Raw genomic sequence first — 25,369 nt, forward strand, 5'->3', positions numbered from 1 at the left:
TATTTGATGCAATCGATGTTAAAAATATGCTTGAAAGTTTTGAAGAGTTTTACTTAAAGATGTAAGTTTATTTAATTGTCTTTTACTGTGTGTGTGAATAAATTGTGTTTATCATTTTAAAAGAGACTTATGTTTTTATTGAGTTGTTGAATATGGTTGATGGATTATACTTTGAAATCACTCTTACATATATTTTTTATATGCACTTTCTTGTAAGTAATCTTTATACTATCGGTGTTGTCTTCATCTTATTGTATGGTTTTGTAATTAAGAATGAATGAAAATATAATTTTTGTGGTATTTCAATAGATTAATACATGCGAAGGACTTCGACTAATGCTAAGTGGAAAGTTAAAATTAGAACCGTAAAGCTTAAACATGTCAATGGTTTGAAAACAATACACAGTTATATTCACATGCACAAACTCGTACGCATCAATACACTTACATTAAGGAGAAATATTAAAGACTTATAAATTCTCATATGAGATAAGAACGCTCTTTCTTAACATAGTTGGTCACATAATCGATAAAAGACCCTCACCTATTTGTGATTTGTCATGAAATAATATCGATAGATATGTTACTAAGTGTGTAATAGTTTTTATTTTTCTTAAATTCAAAGTTAAAACCAATTTGTTAATTGTAGGATTATATTAAGTGCTAAAAATGTGATATTTTCGCTTATAATTTCGGTTGATGAGTAAAGTTTTATTACAAGTTCCCTCACACGAATGAACAATAACATGCTAGATGGATATTTGAAAGCTTGAGTGGATGATTTGTAAGTATCTTAAACATTATTATTATTATTTGTAATGCGTGTGTGTTAATTAATACTTAGAGTGCAAAGAGTAAATGGTTAAGTGCTACTGGTTATTAATACTAAGAGTAAAGTGTTATTCAGTTTTAAATTTAATTAAATCATTGTGTTTGAAGATTCAGTTTAAAAAAAATTTATTTTGTAAGTTTGAAAATTTTTGAAAAAAAAAAAAAAGTTTTGCAAAAAAAAAAAAAAAGATTGAAAAGAAAAAAGAAAAAACATGTTAGAAAAATATTATTTTTTGTTTTGAAAAAAATATTTTTGAGGAAAAATTTATTTTTGTAAGATTAAAAATTTATTTTTATATGATTGAAAAAAAAAATTGATTTTTTTTAATTAGTGGAAAAATATTACAAGTTTTAGAAATTATTTCTTAAAAACATTTTATATGATTGAAGAAAAAAAAAATATTTGATTTCATTTTTCAAGTAGAAAAATATTACAAGTTTGAAAACATACTGTTTTGAATCAAAAATCTGTTTTTGAAAGAAATATTCTTACAAGTTGGAAATTTTTTTTATAAGTTTGAAATGAAAAAGAAATTAATTCGAAAATACGAATTAAAATCTAAAATTTTGTTTGGAAAACCTGGCATCAGGCTATTAACGATCTATGATTGAGATTTGCTGTGACGTTTGAGAAACGTGAACTAATTTTAATTGGTCAGAAACAGTGACATCACTTACAAGATGTGCTTGCTAGGGGTGAATCATACTCACACGTGGGGTTTGTTATCTGTTATCGGTAAAGGGGTAGATAGCAATATCGATAAAGTCATTTCCTCAATTCGCATCGGTGTGTGTGGACGATCCGAAGTGCTGTAGGATGAGGGTAGCTTTTTTCAACAACCGCGGTGATTTGCCGATATCACGGCATGCCTTCTGCAAATCGACGATGGGCAGCCAGCCGTATGCAGCGATTTCAAATAAAACATGTGTGTAATTGTAATTTTGTGAGATTGAGTTATAATTAACAATCCACTTATTACAATTTCATTCATTGTTTTTAAATAGCTTCGCGATAGCTGGTACTTGAGGGATTTCACCCGAAAAAGGTTAGTCTTTTGTAATTAATTTTACTCAGTATTTAGCTATAACTTAATTTGTCAAATTTTAGATTAAGTTTCTTAATTTAACGTATAGCTAACCATTTGAATGTATCGTTCAAAAAGGATAAAGACTAAAATAAATGATATCGATTTTGTTAAAGAAATTAGTTGTTAAAGTAAAATAAAATATTATTGGGAAAATGAAATAGTCAAAGTGATTCTAATTCATGAAGGTTGAAAATTTTGTTTTATTCTAACAAGAGTGCTTGTATGAATAAAAAAAAAATAATACTAAAGTAAAATACTATGCGATAAAATGCCTAAGTTAAATACTAATCAAAAAATAATTAATAGAGTTGATTAAATAAAATGTGATAAATTAAATGAAACTCTTGAAAAGCATATGTAGTGATGAAATGTAACTTGAGTGCGAAATTAGCTTGCATGAAAAAATTAATTAAGTTGATTTTTTTAAAATCGTGACAAATTGTTAATGATAAGTGTTAGTTACTACTAAGAGTAAATTGATTGCAAGTTTTTAAATTAAATTAGTTGGATGAAAATTGTAGACCTGATAATGTTTCGAAAAATTTGAGGGTTCGATTCCTGTTACTAATTGTGAAAAATTTCTAAGTTTAAAAATATCGGGAAAAAAAACGATAAAGTAAAAACAAGCGAGAAAATGATCAAACTCTAAAATATACTAAAAAAAAATCAAAATCATGAAAAAATAATCTAAGTCTGAAATGCTTGAAATTAGTTAAAGACTAAAAAGTAAGAAAATAGTTAAAGACTGAAAATAATTGAAAAACGGCAAAATAGTGAAAAAAAAAAATATCAAAATGCTAAATGACAGGAAAAAACGATAAAGTTCAAAATGTATGAAAGAACATTTAAGTTAATTATTTCTTCGAAAATTTAACAAGTAAGAAAAAATATTTTGTTGTATGAAAGTTTAAAAAAAAAAATAGTTAAGAAAATTATTACTTCGAAATTTTTACAAGTTAGAAAAATTATTTTGTTGTATGAAAGTTAAAAAAAAAAATTAGTTAAGAAAATTATTTCTTCGAAATTTTTACAAGTTAGAAAAATTATTTTGTAAATTTGACAAAGAAAAAAAAATAGTTAAGAAAATTTAACAAGTTAGAAAAAATATTTTGTTGTATAAAAGTAAAAAAAGAAAAAAACATATTTAAGATGATTTTAAAAAATTCCGTGAAAATTTGTTAATGATAAGTGTTAATTAATGCTAAGAATAAATTGGTTGCAAGTTTTGAAATTCATGCAAAGAATCAATGTTGTAAAAAAAAATGATAAAGTTTGAAATGCATGAAAAAGAAAATCAAAGTTTAAAATAAATTTCAAGTCCACAAAGCATTGAAATAAATCAAAAATCTCGAATGGGTTGTATTTAAATAAATCTTAACTTAAGTGAAAAACTGTGTTATTATGAAAAATAATAATAATAATGATGATAGTTTCAATTATGAGCCGAAATTAAGTTAATGATGTGTCTTGATTAGTACTAAAGAGTAAATTAATTGATGGTTTTAAAATTAATTAAATTGTAATATTCGTCGTCATGGTACAGATTCACATTAAGACTGAAAGAGTAATGGGAAATAAAGCATAGTGGTTAGCATACGTTTTTGCTAACTCAAAGTTTGGGTGTTTGATTTCCAACTCCGACACTCGAAAAATAAAAATAATTAAATTCAGGGAAATATTCTAAGTCCGGAAAAAAACATTCAAAGTCACGATAGATGGCACCACGAACGTTCTTAAAAGTAAAAATCGAAAAGTAAAGACTTTGGTTACCATAGCAACAAGTGTTGCCACCCGAAAACTTCAGTTGTCATGACAACAAGTGTTGCCATTCCGTAAAAGTAAAAAACGACAAAGTGCGAAAACGCGGTCGTGTGAAAACGCGGCCGTGCGAAAACATGGTCGTGCAAAAACGCGGTCGTGCCAAAACGTGGTCATGCGAAAACCTTCGTATAAGGTTAGAAGAAAAAACGACAAAGTCCAAAAAGGCGCGAAAATATTCAAAAACGCGGGAAAAAACCCCGTAACCTTCTAGGAGTCCTCGCGGCGGCCCTGGGAGGCGGCTATCAGGAGGAAGATCAACCCAAGGTCAGAGGGGGAGTGAGAGGACGTGAGAGGCGCAATCAGGGAGTTGGAGTTCCCTCCGGCCCTCCGCCTCTTGCCGGTGAACATACATTAGTCCCCTACTCAGGAAAATGTTCAGGAGTCTTAAAGAAGTTAGTTTGGTTAATTCTCAAAAATTCCAATTTGAGTGAGATCAACAATTCTTAAATAAAGTCAAACATTTCCCTTATAATCTCGATCCCCGTCCAAAACTAAACCGGCTATCTAAATTATTGTATAGCTTATTATGGTTTAATTACTGTATACCGAAAAAATCGTCTAAAATGGGGTCAAAAGTCACTACAAATCCTGATTCTAACAATGTACCTTTAGAGAGAGAACATCAAACCTTTAAAATCCCCATCAGAAGGAAATCAACTCTTTCTAAATAACGTAAACGGTCCTGATTAAAATACCAAAAAGTTCAGAGTAAAAATATTATTAGAATCAGAGTAAGCACAACAGTTTTTAAGTTTGCATTTAAATGAGGCCAAAAGTATAAAAAACTTCTCATTTCGGAAACAGAAACATTCCTTAAAGTTAAAAAAGGCAGTTTTTATGAGCCTTTATCTCAGTGCACTGAGGGTCAGTGTAGAACTCAGGGGCGGCATTTCAACATTTCATTTGGGGGGTCGAGTTTTTTAAACATGAATTTTCTCAGTGTGGAATAAAATGCGAGTACATTTTTTTTAAGTAAGGTCATTAAAGAAATTCAAATTTTAATATCCACATTTTTAATTTATTTTATAGTCAGCTATAACAGAAAAGATCTTGATACTACCGTTTCTAAAGTAAATTTTTAATGCACGATTTTTGGAATCCAGAAGAAGAGGAAATCTTGGTACTATATTCCGTCAATATCCAGCGGCATGCTCTTGGCAGTATAGAGTATAAATTAGCTTGCATGAAAAAATTAATTAAGTTGATTTTTTTAAAATCGTGACAAATTGTTAATGATAAGTGTTAGTTACTACTAAGAGTAAATTGATTGCAAGTTTTTAAATTAAATTAGTTGGATGAAAATTGTAGACCTGATAATGTTTCGAAAAATTTGAGGGTTCGATTCCTGTTACTAATTGTGAAAAATTTCTAAGTTTAAAAATATCGGGAAAAAAAACGATAAAGTAAAAACAAGCGAGAAAATGATCAAACTCTAAAATATACTAAAAAAAAAATCAAAATCATGAAAAAATAATCTAAGTCTGAAATGCTTGAAATTAGTTAAAGACTAAAAAGTAAGAAAATAGTTAAAGACTGAAAATAATTGAAAAACGGCAAAATAGTGAAAAAAAAAATATCAAAATGCTAAATGACAGGAAAAAACGATAAAGTTCAAAATGTATGAAAGAACATTTAAGTTAATTATTTCTTCGAAAATTTAACAAGTAAGAAAAAATATTTTGTTGTATGAAAGTTTAAAAAAAAAAATAGTTAAGAAAATTATTACTTCGAAATTTTTACAAGTTAGAAAAATTATTTTGTTGTATGAAAGTTAAAAAAAAAAATTAGTTAAGAAAATTATTTCTTCGAAATTTTTACAAGTTAGAAAAATTATTTTGTAAATTTGACAAAGAAAAAAAAATAGTTAAGAAAATTTAACAAGTTAGAAAAAATATTTTGTTGTATAAAAGTAAAAAAAGAAAAAAACATATTTAAGATGATTTTAAAAAATTCCGTGAAAATTTGTTAATGATAAGTGTTAATTAATGCTAAGAATAAATTGGTTGCAAGTTTTGAAATTCATGCAAAGAATCAATGTTGTAAAAAAAAATGATAAAGTTTGAAATGCATGAAAAAGAAAATCAAAGTTTAAAATAAATTTCAAGTCCACAAAGCATTGAAATAAATCAAAAATCTCGAATGGGTTGTATTTAAATAAATCTTAACTTAAGTGAAAAACTGTGTTATTATGAAAAATAATAATAATAATGATGATAGTTTCAATTATGAGCCGAAATTAAGTTAATGATGTGTCTTGATTAGTACTAAAGAGTAAATTAATTGATGGTTTTAAAATTAATTAAATTGTAATATTCGTCGTCATGGTACAGATTCACATTAAGACTGAAAGAGTAATGGGAAATAAAGCATAGTGGTTAGCATACGTTTTTGCTAACTCAAAGTTTGGGTGTTTGATTTCCAACTCCGACACTCGAAAAATAAAAATAATTAAATTCAGGGAAATATTCTAAGTCCGGAAAAAAACATTCAAAGTCACGATAGATGGCACCACGAACGTTCTTAAAAGTAAAAATCGAAAAGTAAAGACTTTGGTTACCATAGCAACAAGTGTTGCCACCCGAAAACTTCAGTTGTCATGACAACAAGTGTTGCCATTCCGTAAAAGTAAAAAACGACAAAGTGCGAAAACGCGGTCGTGTGAAAACGCGGCCGTGCGAAAACATGGTCGTGCAAAAACGCGGTCGTGCCAAAACGTGGTCATGCGAAAACCTTCGTATAAGGTTAGAAGAAAAAACGACAAAGTCCAAAAAGGCGCGAAAATATTCAAAAACGCGGGAAAAAACCCCGTAACCTTCTAGGAGTCCTCGCGGCGGCCCTGGGAGGCGGCTATCAGGAGGAAGATCAACCCAAGGTCAGAGGGGGAGTGAGAGGACGTGAGAGGCGCAATCAGGGAGTTGGAGTTCCCTCCGGCCCTCCGCCTCTTGCCGGTGAACATACATTAGTCCCCTACTCAGGAAAATGTTCAGGAGTCTTAAAGAAGTTAGTTTGGTTAATTCTCAAAAATTCCAATTTGAGTGAGATCAACAATTCTTAAATAAAGTCAAACATTTCCCTTATAATCTCGATCCCCGTCCAAAACTAAACCGGCTATCTAAATTATTGTATAGCTTATTATGGTTTAATTACTGTATACCGAAAAAATCGTCTAAAATGGGGTCAAAAGTCACTACAAATCCTGATTCTAACAATGTACCTTTAGAGAGAGAACATCAAACCTTTAAAATCCCCATCAGAAGGAAATCAACTCTTTCTAAATAACGTAAACGGTCCTGATTAAAATACCAAAAAGTTCAGAGTAAAAATATTATTAGAATCAGAGTAAGCACAACAGTTTTTAAGTTTGCATTTAAATGAGGCCAAAAGTATAAAAAACTTCTCATTTCGGAAACAGAAACATTCCTTAAAGTTAAAAAAGGCAGTTTTTATGAGCCTTTATCTCAGTGCACTGAGGGTCAGTGTAGAACTCAGGGGCGGCATTTCAACATTTCATTTGGGGGGTCGAGTTTTTTAAACATGAATTTTCTCAGTGTGGAATAAAATGCGAGTACATTTTTTTTAAGTAAGGTCATTAAAGAAATTCAAATTTTAATATCCACATTTTTAATTTATTTTATAGTCAGCTATAACAGAAAAGATCTTGATACTACCGTTTCTAAAGTAAATTTTTAATGCACGATTTTTGGAATCCAGAAGAAGAGGAAATCTTGGTACTATATTCCGTCAATATCCAGCGGCATGCTCTTGGCAGTATAGAGTATAAATTAGCTTGCATGAAAAAATTAATTAAGTTGATTTTTTTAAAATCGTGACAAATTGTTAATGATAAGTGTTAGTTACTACTAAGAGTAAATTGATTGCAAGTTTTTAAATTAAATTAGTTGGATGAAAATTGTAGACCTGATAATGTTTCGAAAAATTTGAGGGTTCGATTCCTGTTACTAATTGTGAAAAATTTCTAAGTTTAAAAATATCGGGAAAAAAAACGATAAAGTAAAAACAAGCGAGAAAATGATCAAACTCTAAAATATACTAAAAAAAAAATCAAAATCATGAAAAAATAATCTAAGTCTGAAATGCTTGAAATTAGTTAAAGACTAAAAAGTAAGAAAATAGTTAAAGACTGAAAATAATTGAAAAACGGCAAAATAGTGAAAAAAAAAATATCAAAATGCTAAATGACAGGAAAAAACGATAAAGTTCAAAATGTATGAAAGAACATTTAAGTTAATTATTTCTTCGAAAATTTAACAAGTAAGAAAAAATATTTTGTTGTATGAAAGTTTAAAAAAAAAAATAGTTAAGAAAATTATTACTTCGAAATTTTTACAAGTTAGAAAAATTATTTTGTTGTATGAAAGTTAAAAAAAAAAATTAGTTAAGAAAATTATTTCTTCGAAATTTTTACAAGTTAGAAAAATTATTTTGTAAATTTGACAAAGAAAAAAAAATAGTTAAGAAAATTTAACAAGTTAGAAAAAATATTTTGTTGTATAAAAGTAAAAAAAGAAAAAAACATATTTAAGATGATTTTAAAAAATTCCGTGAAAATTTGTTAATGATAAGTGTTAATTAATGCTAAGAATAAATTGGTTGCAAGTTTTGAAATTCATGCAAAGAATCAATGTTGTAAAAAAAAATGATAAAGTTTGAAATGCATGAAAAAGAAAATCAAAGTTTAAAATAAATTTCAAGTCCACAAAGCATTGAAATAAATCAAAAATCTCGAATGGGTTGTATTTAAATAAATCTTAACTTAAGTGAAAAACTGTGTTATTATGAAAAATAATAATAATAATGATGATAGTTTCAATTATGAGCCGAAATTAAGTTAATGATGTGTCTTGATTAGTACTAAAGAGTAAATTAATTGATGGTTTTAAAATTAATTAAATTGTAATATTCGTCGTCATGGTACAGATTCACATTAAGACTGAAAGAGTAATGGGAAATAAAGCATAGTGGTTAGCATACGTTTTTGCTAACTCAAAGTTTGGGTGTTTGATTTCCAACTCCGACACTCGAAAAATAAAAATAATTAAATTCAGGGAAATATTCTAAGTCCGGAAAAAAACATTCAAAGTCACGATAGATGGCACCACGAACGTTCTTAAAAGTAAAAATCGAAAAGTAAAGACTTTGGTTACCATAGCAACAAGTGTTGCCACCCGAAAACTTCAGTTGTCATGACAACAAGTGTTGCCATTCCGTAAAAGTAAAAAACGACAAAGTGCGAAAACGCGGTCGTGTGAAAACGCGGCCGTGCGAAAACATGGTCGTGCAAAAACGCGGTCGTGCCAAAACGTGGTCATGCGAAAACCTTCGTATAAGGTTAGAAGAAAAAACGACAAAGTCCAAAAAGGCGCGAAAATATTCAAAAACGCGGGAAAAAACCCCGTAACCTTCTAGGAGTCCTCGCGGCGGCCCTGGGAGGCGGCTATCAGGAGGAAGATCAACCCAAGGTCAGAGGGGGAGTGAGAGGACGTGAGAGGCGCAATCAGGGAGTTGGAGTTCCCTCCGGCCCTCCGCCTCTTGCCGGTGAACATACATTAGTCCCCTACTCAGGAAAATGTTCAGGAGTCTTAAAGAAGTTAGTTTGGTTAATTCTCAAAAATTCCAATTTGAGTGAGATCAACAATTCTTAAATAAAGTCAAACATTTCCCTTATAATCTCGATCCCCGTCCAAAACTAAACCGGCTATCTAAATTATTGTATAGCTTATTATGGTTTAATTACTGTATACCGAAAAAATCGTCTAAAATGGGGTCAAAAGTCACTACAAATCCTGATTCTAACAATGTACCTTTAGAGAGAGAACATCAAACCTTTAAAATCCCCATCAGAAGGAAATCAACTCTTTCTAAATAACGTAAACGGTCCTGATTAAAATACCAAAAAGTTCAGAGTAAAAATATTATTAGAATCAGAGTAAGCACAACAGTTTTTAAGTTTGCATTTAAATGAGGCCAAAAGTATAAAAAACTTCTCATTTCGGAAACAGAAACATTCCTTAAAGTTAAAAAAGGCAGTTTTTATGAGCCTTTATCTCAGTGCACTGAGGGTCAGTGTAGAACTCAGGGGCGGCATTTCAACATTTCATTTGGGGGGTCGAGTTTTTTAAACATGAATTTTCTCAGTGTGGAATAAAATGCGAGTACATTTTTTTTAAGTAAGGTCATTAAAGAAATTCAAATTTTAATATCCACATTTTTAATTTATTTTATAGTCAGCTATAACAGAAAAGATCTTGATACTACCGTTTCTAAAGTAAATTTTTAATGCACGATTTTTGGAATCCAGAAGAAGAGGAAATCTTGGTACTATATTCCGTCAATATCCAGCGGCATGCTCTTGGCAGTATAGCTGAAGATGAAAGTCTCGCTTGTCCCATCATGCACCAAAAAAAAAAAAAAAAATCTCTAACCTTCTGAGACACGAAAATGATCTTTCACAGTTAGCTGAGTTGATTGGAATCGGTAAAAAAATAATTGAAGCTACAAAGTTATGTTAGAAACCGCATCTTTAAAATTTTTCTCTTTAAAAGAAAAAATCATGCAAGTTTAAAATTTGTGCTCTAGTCTTCATTTTTCATCATTGAAGTACACTGGCTCTCCGCAAAACAATTCTTTTTGATTCGTTCAACAACTTTTACTTGTAACTGAAATATTTTATTTATCTTGTTCACTAACCTGCACATATAATATTGAACTTAGATTTATCACTAAATCTTGTGTTAATTTCATTAGAAACTGAATGAATCTATTATTTGATACAAAATATTGAGTCAATCATTTGACTTTGCATCATCATGTGGATTTTTGTCACTTATTTATTTATTTATTTTTTAATATGTCCAATAAATCCAAATTAACAAGAAGTTCTCAATAGGAGCTCGATCAAGAGTTCTAGCTTTAACTTTTGAAGACCATTTTGTACCTCATCCAGCAAAAGTATCTGTTGATGCACGAATTGTTTTAAAAAATAGCGTGTCTTTTGTAAGAAGTTTCCATGAAAGTATACAATATATTGAACTGCTCAAATATGCCTCTTAACAGGAGGATCAATGTTCACTCACTAACTGAACGTATATTTAAAATATGAGCTCAACAATGAACTCAAAATACCAAGAAACTTCTCGTAAAAATCGGGCCAGTCACACTGCACTGCCCTTTCACATTGGAAGCAGAAGCATCATCTTAACACTGCACTTACAAGTACAATGAGGCATTTAAACCATATGAGGAAATTTCTTCTTTAGTTGAAATAAACTTATTCTCCATCTATTTTTTTATTATGAAAGTTCTGAAAATGATTCATGAATTTCAAAGTTTTTATCCAAATAGCGAAAAACACTTGCTCGTGGCTGGACAGGTCTCGAGTTTCATCAACTTTTACTAAAGATCATCTGCAGATTTTTTTTTTTTTAACTTCCTATTGCATATGATCACTGATTTGCGCGTTAGGTAAATTGAATTTCCTGATTTCTTAATATTCTGCGCAAAATATTTGGGGGTGCAACCGCCCCCTCTTGCTCCCCCTATTTGCTGCCCCTGGTAGAACTGGATGACTGCATTTCAAACTGGAGTATGTGTATTTTCACAAACAAAGGACAGAACTATGGGCAAATTCTTTTCAAGAACACAATACGTATTTCAAAACAGGAAAATGAGCTGTTCAGTTTTCAATTCAGTCATCATATCCAGGTTTAAACTTTCCACCAGGGACTTCCAGATACTATTTAAAAAACTAATATGATCAAAAACTGACCATAAAAGAGTTATAAACTCGCAAATAGACTGATTATGCTTACTCGCATACTTTATAATATGATAACTAGAAGCAAAGTGAAAGAAAAACATCAAAATATGATAAAAAAAGTTCTTTTTAGGGGTCTGTATCTCAGTGTACTGAGGGTTAGTATAGAACTTGCTGCCTACATTTCAAACTAGAGTGTATGTCTTTTCACAAACAAGTGACATAACTATGGGCAATGGTTCTGCAGGCTCATAAAATGCACTTCAAGATGAGGAAATAGCATAAGAGTTAACGACGCATCCAGCTAGTTGTACTCAAGCTACAATGCTTTGTTTTGTATTTCTTATTGTCCCACTAGTCAGTTAGCCAAACATACCCTTGTTTTATAATGCCATAGTATTGCTTTTATCATAAGTACTAAAATATGACTTAGTAATTGTTTGCTATCATGGTAGTTTAGTGCAGAGAAAATAATTTTTGTCACTATAATGTACAGTATAAATGAATGTCAACGAACTATAAAGTACAGTACAAACGTAAAAAAGCTATCTTAATTAAAATAATTTAAAATATACCTAAAACGCCTTCAAAAAAGTGTTACAAATAACTTACGTTTTTACCGCAATAATAACTTTTTTTTTCACTTTGCTTCCAGTTATCATATTATAAAGCATGCGAGTAAACATAATCAGTCTATTTGCCAGTCTATAACTCTTTTATGGTAAGTTTTTGAGCATACTAGTTTTTCAAATAATATTTGGAAGTTCCTGGAGGAAAGTTTAAACCCAGATATGTTGATTGAATTGTAAACTAAATGTTCGTTTTACTGTTTTGAAATACATATTGTGTTCTTGAAAAGAATTTGCTCATAGTTTTGTCACTTGATTGTGAAAATAAACATACTCTAGTTTTAAATGCAGGCAGTAAGTTGTATACTAACCCTCAGTGCACAGAGATAGAGACCCCTAAAAAGTACACTTTTTATCATATTTTGATGCCAAAACTGCTATTCTTTCACAGCAGTGAGGATTAACCATGCATTTAATGAGCCTATTTAATAATAATGTATGTGTATCCCTACACAAATTGCTTGTAAAAACTATGGTTGAACCTCAGTGCATGGAACCAGGATGCCTCAAACATGACACATTTTCCCTTTTTCGGCACAGTTTAGCCACCCCTGCCAGGGTCATTGAAGGTCAGCCATAAAATTTACGATGTATTTCATTTGAGGCACTAAATATCGTGTTGTAACCACAAAGATTACTTTTGAAAATGCTCAATGCGCAGAGATAATTGAATATTAAAAAATGTCAATTTGAGAAAAACCCCAAGTTGGGATCAACTTTCGGAATTTTTGTGGGTCACAAAAAATTTTTTGGAAGAAAAGAAAAAATCCGTGTCTTCTAAAATAATTCAAAGAAACCACTGTAAAATTTTTAGCAAAATCAAAAATGGCATGTATCTGACCTGCCTGACTCTTACAAAAACTGGCTCTTATTTTATTAACTTATTCAGGCAAATCATATGTTACACATTGCATTGGTATATGTGAGCATAATTAATAAATGAATTCTGCTGAGAAAGTCTGTAAAGAAATATTGTCCCTCTTCTAATTCTTTCCAGTAATGCCCCAATCAGAACTTGATCATTGCTTTATTTTGAAGTACAATGAAGATAAAATTTAAAAAGTGTTGAAAATGTCCAAAGTGGATGTTGAATAGCCAATAAGAGTCAGGTATATTAGTTGACATTGTGCATAGTTGAAACAGTTAAAATAGCTGAAGGCTTAATTTTTTTTTTTTTTTTTTGTACTAAAATTACATTGTAAAAGTTTTTAAAATAAAAATATTTGCCGCACCATTGCTTGCGGACACTTTCTCGCCACAAAGCAACAGTATGATATCTTAGTGTTATTCCAGGGATTAAATGTCTCAGTATTGCTCTGAGGCATGCTGATTTGCTGGTTTGGTAAATTAATTTGATCTTCCAGTTTAAAGCTCAGCTTCCATGTGGAAGGGCAATCTGCCTTCAACTCGGTGAAAGATTGTTGCAGACGGATGAATTCATAAGAATGACGAAACTGCAGTCTCTCGATGTTATAACCGTGCTATTGGAATATTGCTTGTTTCTTCTTGGTTTATTTTTATTTTTGGTTGTTTAAATGCTTCTAATAACACATTAGTTACACATAGTGCATCTACATTTTCAAAATAGAATTTCAATGACAATAAAAAGAAAGTTACTCTATTTACTTCATAACAAAGATTTAAAAAATATTTAAAAAGAAAAATTTCAATTGTTGCGCGGGATGCAGAAAGATTGCAAAGTGAAAACAACATATGCATTCTTTTGCTTGCAAGCAGAAAAATAGGCTTTATAGTATTTCAGTTTTGAAATTAACTTTGTTGACATTTAACCATCTGCTATTGGTTTCATATATTACTTATTATTTCATAAACAATGGACATGCTGAATAACCATCATCATCATCATAGTTGGCTCGACAGCCCAGGGTGGGCCAAGGCCTTCCTTTGGAGAATCTTCCAAGACGTCCTACTTTTTGCCTGGGTTTTCCAATTTTTAACTTTGAGAATATCGAAGTCAGATTCAACAGAATCCAACCATCTCATATTTGGTCGTCCCCTTCCTCGAATTGTCACAGGTTTTGCAGCAAAAACTTTTTTCACTGGGTTTTCTTCGTTCATTCGAGAGACATGGGCCGCCCAGTTCATTCTCCTAATTTTTATGCTTTTTATTATGTCAGGTTCTCTAAACAATCTGTAAATTTCAAAATTGAATCGTCGTTTCCAGACACCGTTCTCATTCCAGACACCGCTGAATAACCATTCAAAGTTATTTTTGATAAGAATGGATTTTTTGTTGAATTCTTGCATTTTCTTACAAAAAAATAAATTATAGGAACGTAATACAGTGAATCCTCAATAAGTAGTCGATCGGTTAAGTGGTCACTCCGTTTAAGTGGTCGTTTTTCTTTGGTCCCGAAAAGGTCTCATTCACAGTAAGGTAAAATGATCCTGCTTTACTGGTCACCGAATTTAATTTTACCCGGTGAACTAGTCACTCAAAAATTGTTTTCTAAAATTCCTTTTCCTTATCGGATCTTAGAAAATAGTGTCGGACTTGTTTGAAAGTCATTTTTCCTTGAAATCTCGATCCTCCGTTCTGGTCGTTCAAAGTATTATATTTCTTGCTGTGACTCTGCCGAGTGCCAAGAGTATGAATCAAACTCCTTTCAGCAAGACATACGAAATCTAATACCTGGAGAAAATTAGTCAGTATTTAACATCCCTTCACAAGGAACAAAAAACACAAAATTTAAAGCTTGATGTACGTTAGAATAGATAGTTCTTTTCCGTAAGCAACAACTTCATCAGTCAGCATTGAAGGATTGTATTAATGTACCGTGACTACATTAAAATAAGTTGTTATTAAGTAATGTATAAGTAATTGAGACAATATTGACGAAAACTTTTTTGACTGGTTTTTCAACTGGAAAAAATTCAGCAATTATTTGGGCTATCAAGATGCCACTTGCATAACAACAGGCTACAAACGAGGAAACAATTAGCTTCAGAAAATTAATCTCTCAGCAGGTACAAGCCGATGTGTATAGTTATAATTTGTAAAAATGTGATTTTTATCCTACTTTTGCAGCAAATTGTGAAAAATCTACCATGCATCGATCTTTTGCTATACAACTAGGCTCTTCTACCGCAAAAGTTGTTCAGGATCACCAAATACTAGTATTGTAACCATCTCAGGCCGCCGTGAGCAAGGAAAGCACAAACTTGGTGGTTTTGTCGTTTCAATCGCAACGTGGAAAAAAAAGGCCAAACTATGGATATCGGCGAATGGATCTCGTATGGATCTCCATACGATTTATGGATATTTGGCATAGCTTCATATTCGTCTTCTATGAACATCCGTTAAAATTTTCATAAAAATTGGAGAGGGTCTATTGGGAACTCCTAGGTCACTTGACATGGAACGACCCATATATATTGCATTTTAATTCGACCTTTCTCGACCCAGATTAAAAATTTGTATTAATAAAAAAAATAAGTAATAATAATATCTACTCTTTATGTTGAGAACTGATATCTTTTAGACGTCAGTCCATTTTTATTTTCCCCCATTTCCAGCAAAGGTATATAAATATTTTTTTATTGTTTTGCACTTGAAGTTTACATTTTAAAACTTCTTTTTCACCTATAATAAATGCTTTCAAAATAACTCTTGCTTTTTAATTTACACACTCTTTAAAATTTTCAACTGGAAATGATGACTGAAGCAAGATTAGTTTTTACGTTTCCATTTCTCTACTTTTACAAATATGCATACAATGTAGCAACAAGCCTACTTTCCCAATACATTTTTTTTTTCAGACCCACCTTTAAGCGTAACACTTTAAGATTGCCTGATTTTTTTCAGTTAAAAAATTTAGGTTCTGAAAAATGTGGCTTCTAGTGATAGAAAAAGTGTATGCTGGTCACTGGCTACTAATCATTTGAAATTTCAGGTTGAGTAATGCAAAAAAAGATTTACTTCCCTGTTTTTTGTAAGTCGGCGTGGTTTTTGCTGTTTTGGGGATAATTTACACTAAACACATACCTTTTGCCCCCCCCCCATAAAAATTCGAAATTACGGGCCTGGAGACAAACCCTATATTAACAGAATCAAAAATAAAGACGATAGGCTGTTCTGACTTTAAAAAGGCTGAAGTAGTGAAATTTAGAAGTGTCTTAGCTACTTAGTATGATTAAAATTGTCGATTTAAATCAATTAATTCATTTCTTAAGTTTAAAGAGAAAAATTATTGGTCGATTTTTTTTTTTTTTTTGAAAAAAAAAAAACATCAATAATATTTTGGAAAAAAAGTTATGAAAAATGCATTACAAAGTTGCGATTTTTTTTGTCTTCGATAGTTAGAATTCCGCTTACAAAACTCTAAGGACAGCTACCAATGATACTGTCCCAAGATTTGATGTTCCAGCTTCTAACCAAATAGCGGGAAGTCAGCATGTGGGGGACCGAGTAGTGAATGCGTAAGGGCAGACGCAGACAACACCAACCCCGAGCCCCTAGGCACAGGCGAAGAGCCTCAATGACGACTATAAATCACTTGTGTGGTTTAGTACTTTCTCCTAAATTTCGTCTCTGATTGGATACTCGTCTGTCAATCAAGTCTGCTTAGCTCATGCCTTTTTGCTATTCCGTAAAATGATTTCCTTTGAAACGGTGGTCGAGTTCCAAAATAGATCTCAGTACCGCGGCACCTTAATGTACTGTAACTACATTAAAATAAGTTGTTATTTAGTAATGTATAGGTAAGAGTAAATGAAATAAAGTAACTATCCTTAGTATTTTTCTTCCTTTTTAATATTTCCACTAATTTATAGATATTGATTACATAAGCTATTGTTTTTCTCACAGAATTCTACTGCTCTTTATGAATATTTGTAAGGATTTTTTTTTCTTCCTTAACTTCCCACTCCGCATAAGTAGTCACTTCGCATAAGTGGTCAAAAATTTTTGGTCCCTTGAGTGACGACTTAACGAGGTTTTACTGTAACTATAAAAATAGAATGTCACTGATCTAAAGATTGAAAGTTGCCAAAAATAAATAAATAAATAAATAAACATGCATGAATTAAATGTTTAACAGTTAAATTATAAATAATTTCCACTGAAAAAGTCTTCTTATAAGAAGTTGGTAAAAAAAAAGGTGGTAAAAAATAAAAATGCATAGAAGAGTTCTTAGAGGGGAAGAACTAAGTTGTTGCAAAATGGTATTTTCCAGCATCTATATAAAGTAATTGCTTCAATGCAACATGACTGAAAAATCCAATTTAATTATTTTTTTTGAAGTGTCCATTTTTTATCTCCCAAAAAGGTTGGAGACCCCGAACCAAATTTATTACAAGCAGTCTACAAAAAGAAAAAAAAAAAACTTTTTCCCACCTTCATTTTTTTCAGTGCAATGACTATTTGGATCTTCAGCTTTTTTATACTTGGTTCTCTTGCTCCAAGGGTCAGGATCGATCATGATGTATGATTTGTAGCTTTGAGTTACATCAGAGTCTACAGATGTGTCCTCAAAATAATTATCCTGCAATAGGGAAATTGTCATATTAATACCCAAAAACTAATCTGAATTTACTACTCATAAAACATAAATTTAATATATTTAGCATATTTTACATAAATTAACTAACTGATAAAGTAAGAAATTAATTTAAGAAAAAATACATTCATTTACAATAAGAAATTAATAAAGATAAGAATTTCAAAACAGTAAGGAAAAAATATTGATTGGTGATAAACTTTAAGGACATACATAATTACTGCAGGAGTGGCTACAAAAAACTACTTTAGAGGGGGGTCATGCTGAAAAATGACTCCCCTGCCCAGGGCCAGATTTAGGGGAGGGCAGGCGGGGCTACCGCCCCGGGGCCTCCACAACAAAATTTTTACAAAATATCCTAACTTTCACGGGTCAGCAAATTTTACATTTTTTCTCCCAGACATTTTCTTTTTGTATTTCTAGAAAGAATGCTTGCACAAAAATAATATTATCTTACTACTATTATATATGCGAAAGTTTGTCTGTATGGATGTATGGATGTTTGTTACTCTTTCACGCAAAAACTACTGAACGGATTTCGATGAAACTTTACAATAATATAGCTTATGCATCAGAATAACACATAGGGTAGTTTTCGTTCCGTTATGGGGGGCAAAACCCCCTTAGGGGAGCAATAAAATACAATTTTCGTATAAATTCTCTAATATAGGGATGAAAAAATACTTGCACATATTTACATTATATGTCCATCGAAAGCTCTGATTTTTCTGCTGAAAACGGCACCTGTTCCAAATTTCTAAGTAGAATAAAAAACGAGTTATGACCTTTTTAGTTCCATGTTCGAAGGCTTTCCTCAACACAATATAGTATTTAGGGTATCATCTCAACTCCCTGTCGATAGCGACAATTGTTGTATTGTTGACTATCTTTGCTTTTCGTGACTGTTCAAGGCTTTTCTCAAGTCAAATCTTGAAGTAAGATTTTTGCACAAGATTGGCAAATAATATATGATTTGTCTGATCATTTTCCATTTAAACAGAACTTTAATGTAATTAATGGTTTTTATTCTTATTTACGCTGATTGAACACTTACTCATTATCCAATCAACCAGCAGATCGCCAAAATTTTTGCAGAAAGATTTCTGTAGCTGATGCATTTGGCAGTTTTTTTCAACGTCGCTGTTTTTGAAGCCGAAGACTACGTCATAATGTTTCTCAGCTTTCACCATGTAAACAAAATATCGCCAATCAAAGAATCTTTAAAAAACTTTTTTTACTGTGTTAAATAATCCAGCAACTAAATTAGGGAAATTCATAAACAGCACAAAAACTCCCATTAATTTTACTTTTTGCACAATTTCAAACAATCTCCAAATTTTACTACTTATTTTGGAAACATTTCGGATGAAACTCTTAGCACCATTTTATGGTGACCAAAAGTATCTCAGCACCTGACGATAATATCTTTGTAACGAAAATTAATATCATATCGTTTTACAAAGTAAGGAAAGAAGGGGGGAGCATCATCGAAGGTATCCCCAAACGATTCCCGCAAATTCGGTAAAATTGCACCAAGAGCCCACAATGATTGAAATTTCCCAAAATAACTAAAGGAAGTATAAGGGGATTACGAGCAACTTCAATAGCAGTACAGAGAAGGTTTTAGACTCCATGTTAAAAAAAAAAAAAAGTATCAACAGATTAATCTGTTTAAACATGAGAAGAATAATTTCATGTTTTGGAAATTTGTATATGCTTAAATATAGTGCTTTCGTTTCTAAATCAATACTATTTTGTTCTTTATACTTATTGCTATTTTACTTTTATGGGTAAGGAAGAAACTCTATTTTTAATCACGTCAAAAAGATGTGTTTTAAATTCTTTCACTTAAACCAGAAAAAAAAAGCAAGTAATGATTTCTTCTCATAATTATTACTGACCCAGGCAACGCCGGGTACTTTTGCTAGTTATCCATATATCAGAAAGCCCTGATTGCAAGTATCCATTTACTATCAATTTTTTCATTTGATCGAGCATTTCAGTGGTAATATTTTTTTTATTCATTTAATTTGTAATTTGTACCTATGAGTTGAAGAGAAATAAAGTAAATAAAAAAAAAAAATCCGAAAAATGGTTAACTTTGCAGGTCATTCTTACAACTTCTCGCTTCTTGAGCTCAAAAATTTTAAAATTATTTGACGAAATGACTTGAATGGAAATTTTTTAAATCGAAAATATCGGATATATACATATATATAAAATAGTCAGATTAGATATATATCAAAGTATCGGATATTTTCGAAAATATGATGATCTTTTCGAACCCTGATAAGGGGCGTCCACTCCTTCGTTGCCCCGGGGCCTCCACACTTCCAAATCCGGCCCTGCCCCCGCCTCTCAACCCCATGAAGGAACCGACGGTTTTGGGTACGAAAAATTTCTGAAACTGCTTGGGGTCATAAAAAAAAAGCACCTCCTAATTGGGGATAAGCGTTGCAAATTGAGTTCATAAGAAATGAAATAAAGTAGCAGTTCAAATATTTACTTTTAAAAATAACTAATGAAATGAAGAATTTAGATTTTATGCATAAAATATTTGAACACAATGTGGAGGGATACTGCTGTCGACGGTTTAGGGAGGTTCATTACCCTCATGATGCTCTCCTTGTATCCGCCACTGAATACCTGTTTGATATCTAATTCTATGAGGAACAGCTGCAAGTACTAACTTTTTAGATTTCAGCAGGCCCACCATTTAGGAAGGTCAGGAGGTGGTGATAGTCCCCCCCCCCAACCCTCCCAAATTGGAGAAATTAATGTTACATATGACTGGGAGAAATTTTTGTTTGTTTTTGATATGATTCAAGGCTGTCCCCCTCCAAACGTTGATGGCTCACCCCCCCCCCCCCCCCAAAGCTATGAAGCGCCCCAACTCACCAACATGAGATAAAACCCTTCTAAAATTTCAATGGTACTGTTTGTGCTATTATGACCTCCCCCCCCCCCCATGGGCACTCTTGTATAATTTGCATTTAGTTCATACATTTTGCTTTCCTCCTCTTTTTCTGGAAAACCACAAAATGACAAGCCTACATTTCAGCAAGAATATTAAGACAGCATTTGAGTGTTTCCTTCCCTCATTACAGTGATATTTTGAAAATTACATTCTTTTTTTTTTCATTTATCTTCAAACCTTTTTCTTCTTTTCAAATTTCATGCATAAATATAGAACAACGTTTTAATGAAAAATAACCTTTCGTAAAAAATTATTTCATAACTCAAATGAAGTTTCTTAAACAATTTTGTGTATTGGTGGCACTAACTCATTTACAAACACACTTAGGTAAACGCACAAGTAGAATATAGTAGAACCAGATCGCATAGTCTTATGGGGCTCAAATAAAAACTCAATTTTAAGCTTCAATTCTGGTAGCTTGCTTATCTGTGGCTTGTATTATCCATGATATAACAAGTCTGGACATTTTAAGAAATTTAAAACTTCTAAATTAATAGTGTCAGGAGCATTGCAAAATGTACTAGTAGTGGATAGTGAAAATGTTTGGTGTGTGCTATGTGGAATAATTGCTGATCCAGAAGTGGATTGCTGAGTAACTAATGAGAAACCATTTTACCAACATAAAAAACAATATATTTAAAATGAAACAATAAGATTCTGATTTATGACAAGAATTCAAGAAGGCAACTGTGGGCTGACAGCCCCCCCCCCACCCCATTATCATAGCTTGAACATGTAGGGGAGGATCATACAAAACATTTTTTAAAAATGTTAACTACTGCAATTCCTTTAATTGATATATCGAGGCTATCAAGGTCCATTATTTATTTTAATAAATTGATCTCTTCATCACTGATTTCATCTAAACTGGAAGCACTTTCAGATTGATTCCAATATTTTTAAACGGAATTAGCTACAATCTCAAAGTTCAGGTTTAAGAACCAGTTTGAATTGCTATCTTTTCTTTTGATGAGTATAAACGTAATTCAAGAAAGTCTTTTAGAATCAATTGGAAATTTGATTTTAACTTAGTTCTTATACAAAGTTAAAATGTGGGTTTCATAATTCTTGTATAAAATGCATTTAGAAAGTTTTTCTGGACCATTGCATTTGAATAACCTAACAAATAAAGAAAAAATTAATTGCATGTATATAGTGATGTGGATCGGGTAAATACCCAGCGGGTAGGTAAATATTTTTTGGGTATTTACCCAAGGCCTGGGTAAATACCCAAAAACTGGGTATTTTACAAAAATTGCAAAAAAGTGAATGGGATTTTTTTTAAAAAATCTAAATGTGAAATAATTGGTAAAACTGATAGATACATATATGTATTACACAGTTTATAATATTTTTTTTATTGAAAGACTTGATGAAATCATGGAAGAAACATATGGTGAACCAAAGAATCTTTCTTTTCAATGTCATAATTGGAGAAGTATAAGCAATTCATTATGAACTTCAGGATTTCAAAATCACAATCTAGGTTAGTCATATCCAAAATGAAAAAAAAGGAAGCATGAGGGATGTTTGGAAGAATAAACTGAGAAGTTATTAAGACTATCGTGTTATTTATTTTATTGATATTTAAGTGATAACATGGAAAATATAGAAACAGTTTTCACATTAATAAGCAAAAAAAGGCAAAATATTCTTTTCTGTTGCCTTGCCCATTTGCATTTGCTCCTCTGTAGGGTGGGAAGGTAAATAATTTTTTGGGTATTTTTCCGAAGGCAGGGTAAATCCCCTAATAATTGCGCATTTTGCAAAAAAAATTTAGGTGGTATTAAAAGGTGACTATTTTCTTTTTTAAACATAAATCCTAAAATAAAAGATTAAAAATTTTAAATGTTTATGTATATTATGTGTGTGTGTGTATATATATGTGTGTGTGTGATACAGAATACACCTGAACAATTGAACTAAGTTTGGAGGAAATTTCTGCATAAGATATAGGTAAATAAATAGTAATAATAAATTGAGCGACATTTCGTTACATTTTGAATGTCATGCAGGGACATATTACTGCGTTATAAAAGACTAGGACCTTAAAAAATTGATGTTTGCTTTTTTTGTAACCAGTTAATCTTTTTACTTTTTGTAGAATGGCTTTTTATATCTGAAATTTGGCTATTGACATTGATCAGGCATATCCAACACATTTAACGTGAATATCATATTAGATTGCTAAGCTGTTTCACACAATAATTCTTTAAACATGTGATCAAAATACAATTTTTGGGTAAAAATTTATTGTTCTGTATATTGTTGGTTGTATACAGAAAAGTATTTTAGTTGAATATAAATTTTTGAAATAAATACCCGGGTATTTACCTATTTTGGGTATTTACCCGGGTATATACCCTGGGTATTTACCCCTAAAAATAAATACCCGGGTATTTTTCATCACTACATGTATAGAATAAACTGCTCAATTGGTTGAACGTACACTAAACTAAGCAACAAGGAAAATAATTGCTTAAATAATAATATAGTCTTGAAAAATTTACTTCTTCTTCAGTATCCATGCAAATATGTTTCACTAGCTGACGTGCTTTATTGAAACATTTGTGGCATTTCTCACACCAAAAAAGGCCATCGGATTTCGGAGCAGGTACACTTTTTTTAGTTTCCATTTTTTCTTCTTCCAGAGCATATTCACTGTACAAAATAAAACATATTAAATAAAATATATTTAAATGAAATCTCCTTAAATTTTAACTTTACGTTATATTTATTGTATTACCAACATATGCATCACAATATTGTAGAAAGAACAATAAATTTTTTAAATCATCCACGAAAATTTTCAACTCTAAAAAAAAATTGCAAAAAATGAAAATGAAAAGGACACTTATCAATATACTGTTTCAATTTAAAAAGAACCAAGAGATCCACATAACAAATTCATATGTACAATTAAGTGAAATCTAATTCAGATGACAAACTTGCAATGAGGATATGTCGCAACTTTGTCATACCATGATGGATTTAAACAAATAAAAAAGTCCAGCAATAGGCTCAGGGCACAGCAAGCATGATCGTTGTCAATGAATGAATCCTCAATCAGATCAAGAGCTTCTTTAAACTCACTCAGTTGCTTTTGGTAAGCTACTCCAAATGAGTACAACCAGGGACGTGTACAGAAATTTTGGAGCCCATCACAAGTGACTTTTCCGGGCCACCTCCATATTATTTACCCCTATATTTCATGCCTAGTTTAAAAAATATTGGTCCCCTTTCAAGCTCGGGCCAACAGGTGTCCCTTCACCCTCCTTGTGCACGCCCCCGAGTACAGCCCTGTTGAAGAAGTAATTTTTCCTGATTTCAAGATTAGCTTGGGAATTGAAAACTTAAATGAAATAACCGCTGGTTTTGAAATCTGTGCAGAAATTAAGTTCATCAACAACCTCCATTTTTATAAACCTAAATAACTGGATCACAACAAGTCTGGAATCACAATCTCAATTAGAAAGCCTATTTACTAACCTCGTAGCCCTCCTTTGAAACCATTCCAATAAATCAATATCTTAAGGAGACCAAAACTTAACCGCACATTCCAAATGAAGCCAAACTAAACTTACTTCATGAAGGTAGAAAAGTTTCCTTGAAAGCATGAGAAATAGACCAATTGATGAAACGTCACATTCTGTTGGCTTTGTTTCTTGCTGTTCTGCACTGTTGACTAAACTCTTACAGCCCAGACTAATTCAAATACCCAGATCAATACCTGTTTCCTCGTCACTAAAGCTGCACCCTAGTAAATGATAACTTGCATGCTTTTTTCCATGACCTAAGGACCATTTGACATTTTCCAACATTGAATCATACACCCCACTTAACTGCCCACTTTGAAACTGATTTAAATCCTTTTGAAGCTTTTTCACTTGCTTTCACTGTCAACGATCCCCACAACTTTGACCTCACTTGCAAAAACATTAATGTTCTTATATATTATATATATATCGAAAGCTTTTCATCACTAACATCATTAATAAAAACAACAAACAAAAATGGAACTAAAACTGAACCATGTGGATCCCCAATTAAAACATCAGTTCACTGAGAGTGGTATCCCCTAAGAACTAATCTTGATTTCCTTCCAGTAAGCCAGTTTCTAACTCAATAAAAAGTCTCACTTCCCACTGAAACGAAAACAAATTCACTAAGCAGAGCATCATGCCATAGGGTTACAGTTCAATCGAACATTGTTCAGCAAACTACTGCCTGAACACAGATTAGATGGAAAGGTTAACATCCAGTTTGCAAGTGGAAATAGTAGGGTAACGGTACCGGTACAGACATGCTTAGGACATCTCTCTAGATTAACTCACTTCTTTGAGCTTTTTCTCTTGTGTAACTACATTTCATCTAACGTTTGGCTCCTCTTGAATCCTCTGAATTAGTTGATTCTATTTTTATTTGATAAATTCTGAAAAACGATCCAACCCCCAGTAACAGACACCGATAAATGTAATGATATCCAGTAACAGATAGGATGAGAAAAGGATGAATGACGAACAAAATTCCCTTTTTCTCTTCAAAACATTCAAAAGTTCTTGATTTTTAGAACTTAAGTCTTATTAAATTTAAATGAACATAAAACATCAGCTGACCTCATGGTGGTTGTTCATAACCTTCCACCACTGCCTTGTAAATACCAACTGGCTTATGAAATTCACTCTGATAACACTAGATGATCGCACCATTTTCATGAGTCACAGCAACAT

General features: G+C 31.6%; 1 protein-coding gene across 1 annotated transcript in view; it reads right to left on the reverse strand.

Annotated features, from left to right (window-relative positions):
* The window catches only part of LOC129225884 (zinc finger protein Xfin-like), a 49,597-nt gene that overhangs the window by 17,613 nt on the left and 6,615 nt on the right, over window positions 1-25,369 (reverse strand). The window contains exons 4-5 of the mRNA XM_054860414.1: window positions 23,150-23,300; window positions 17,500-17,647 (exon numbers count right to left, since the gene is read on the reverse strand). Coding sequence (XP_054716389.1) covers window positions 17,500-17,647; window positions 23,150-23,300 — 299 coding nt within the window. The remainder of the gene's footprint in view (window positions 1-17,499; window positions 17,648-23,149; window positions 23,301-25,369) is intronic.

Source organism: Uloborus diversus, chromosome 7 (assembly GCF_026930045.1).
Source record: "Uloborus diversus isolate 005 chromosome 7, Udiv.v.3.1, whole genome shotgun sequence".
Lineage (NCBI taxonomy): Eukaryota > Metazoa > Arthropoda > Arachnida > Araneae > Uloboridae > Uloborus > Uloborus diversus.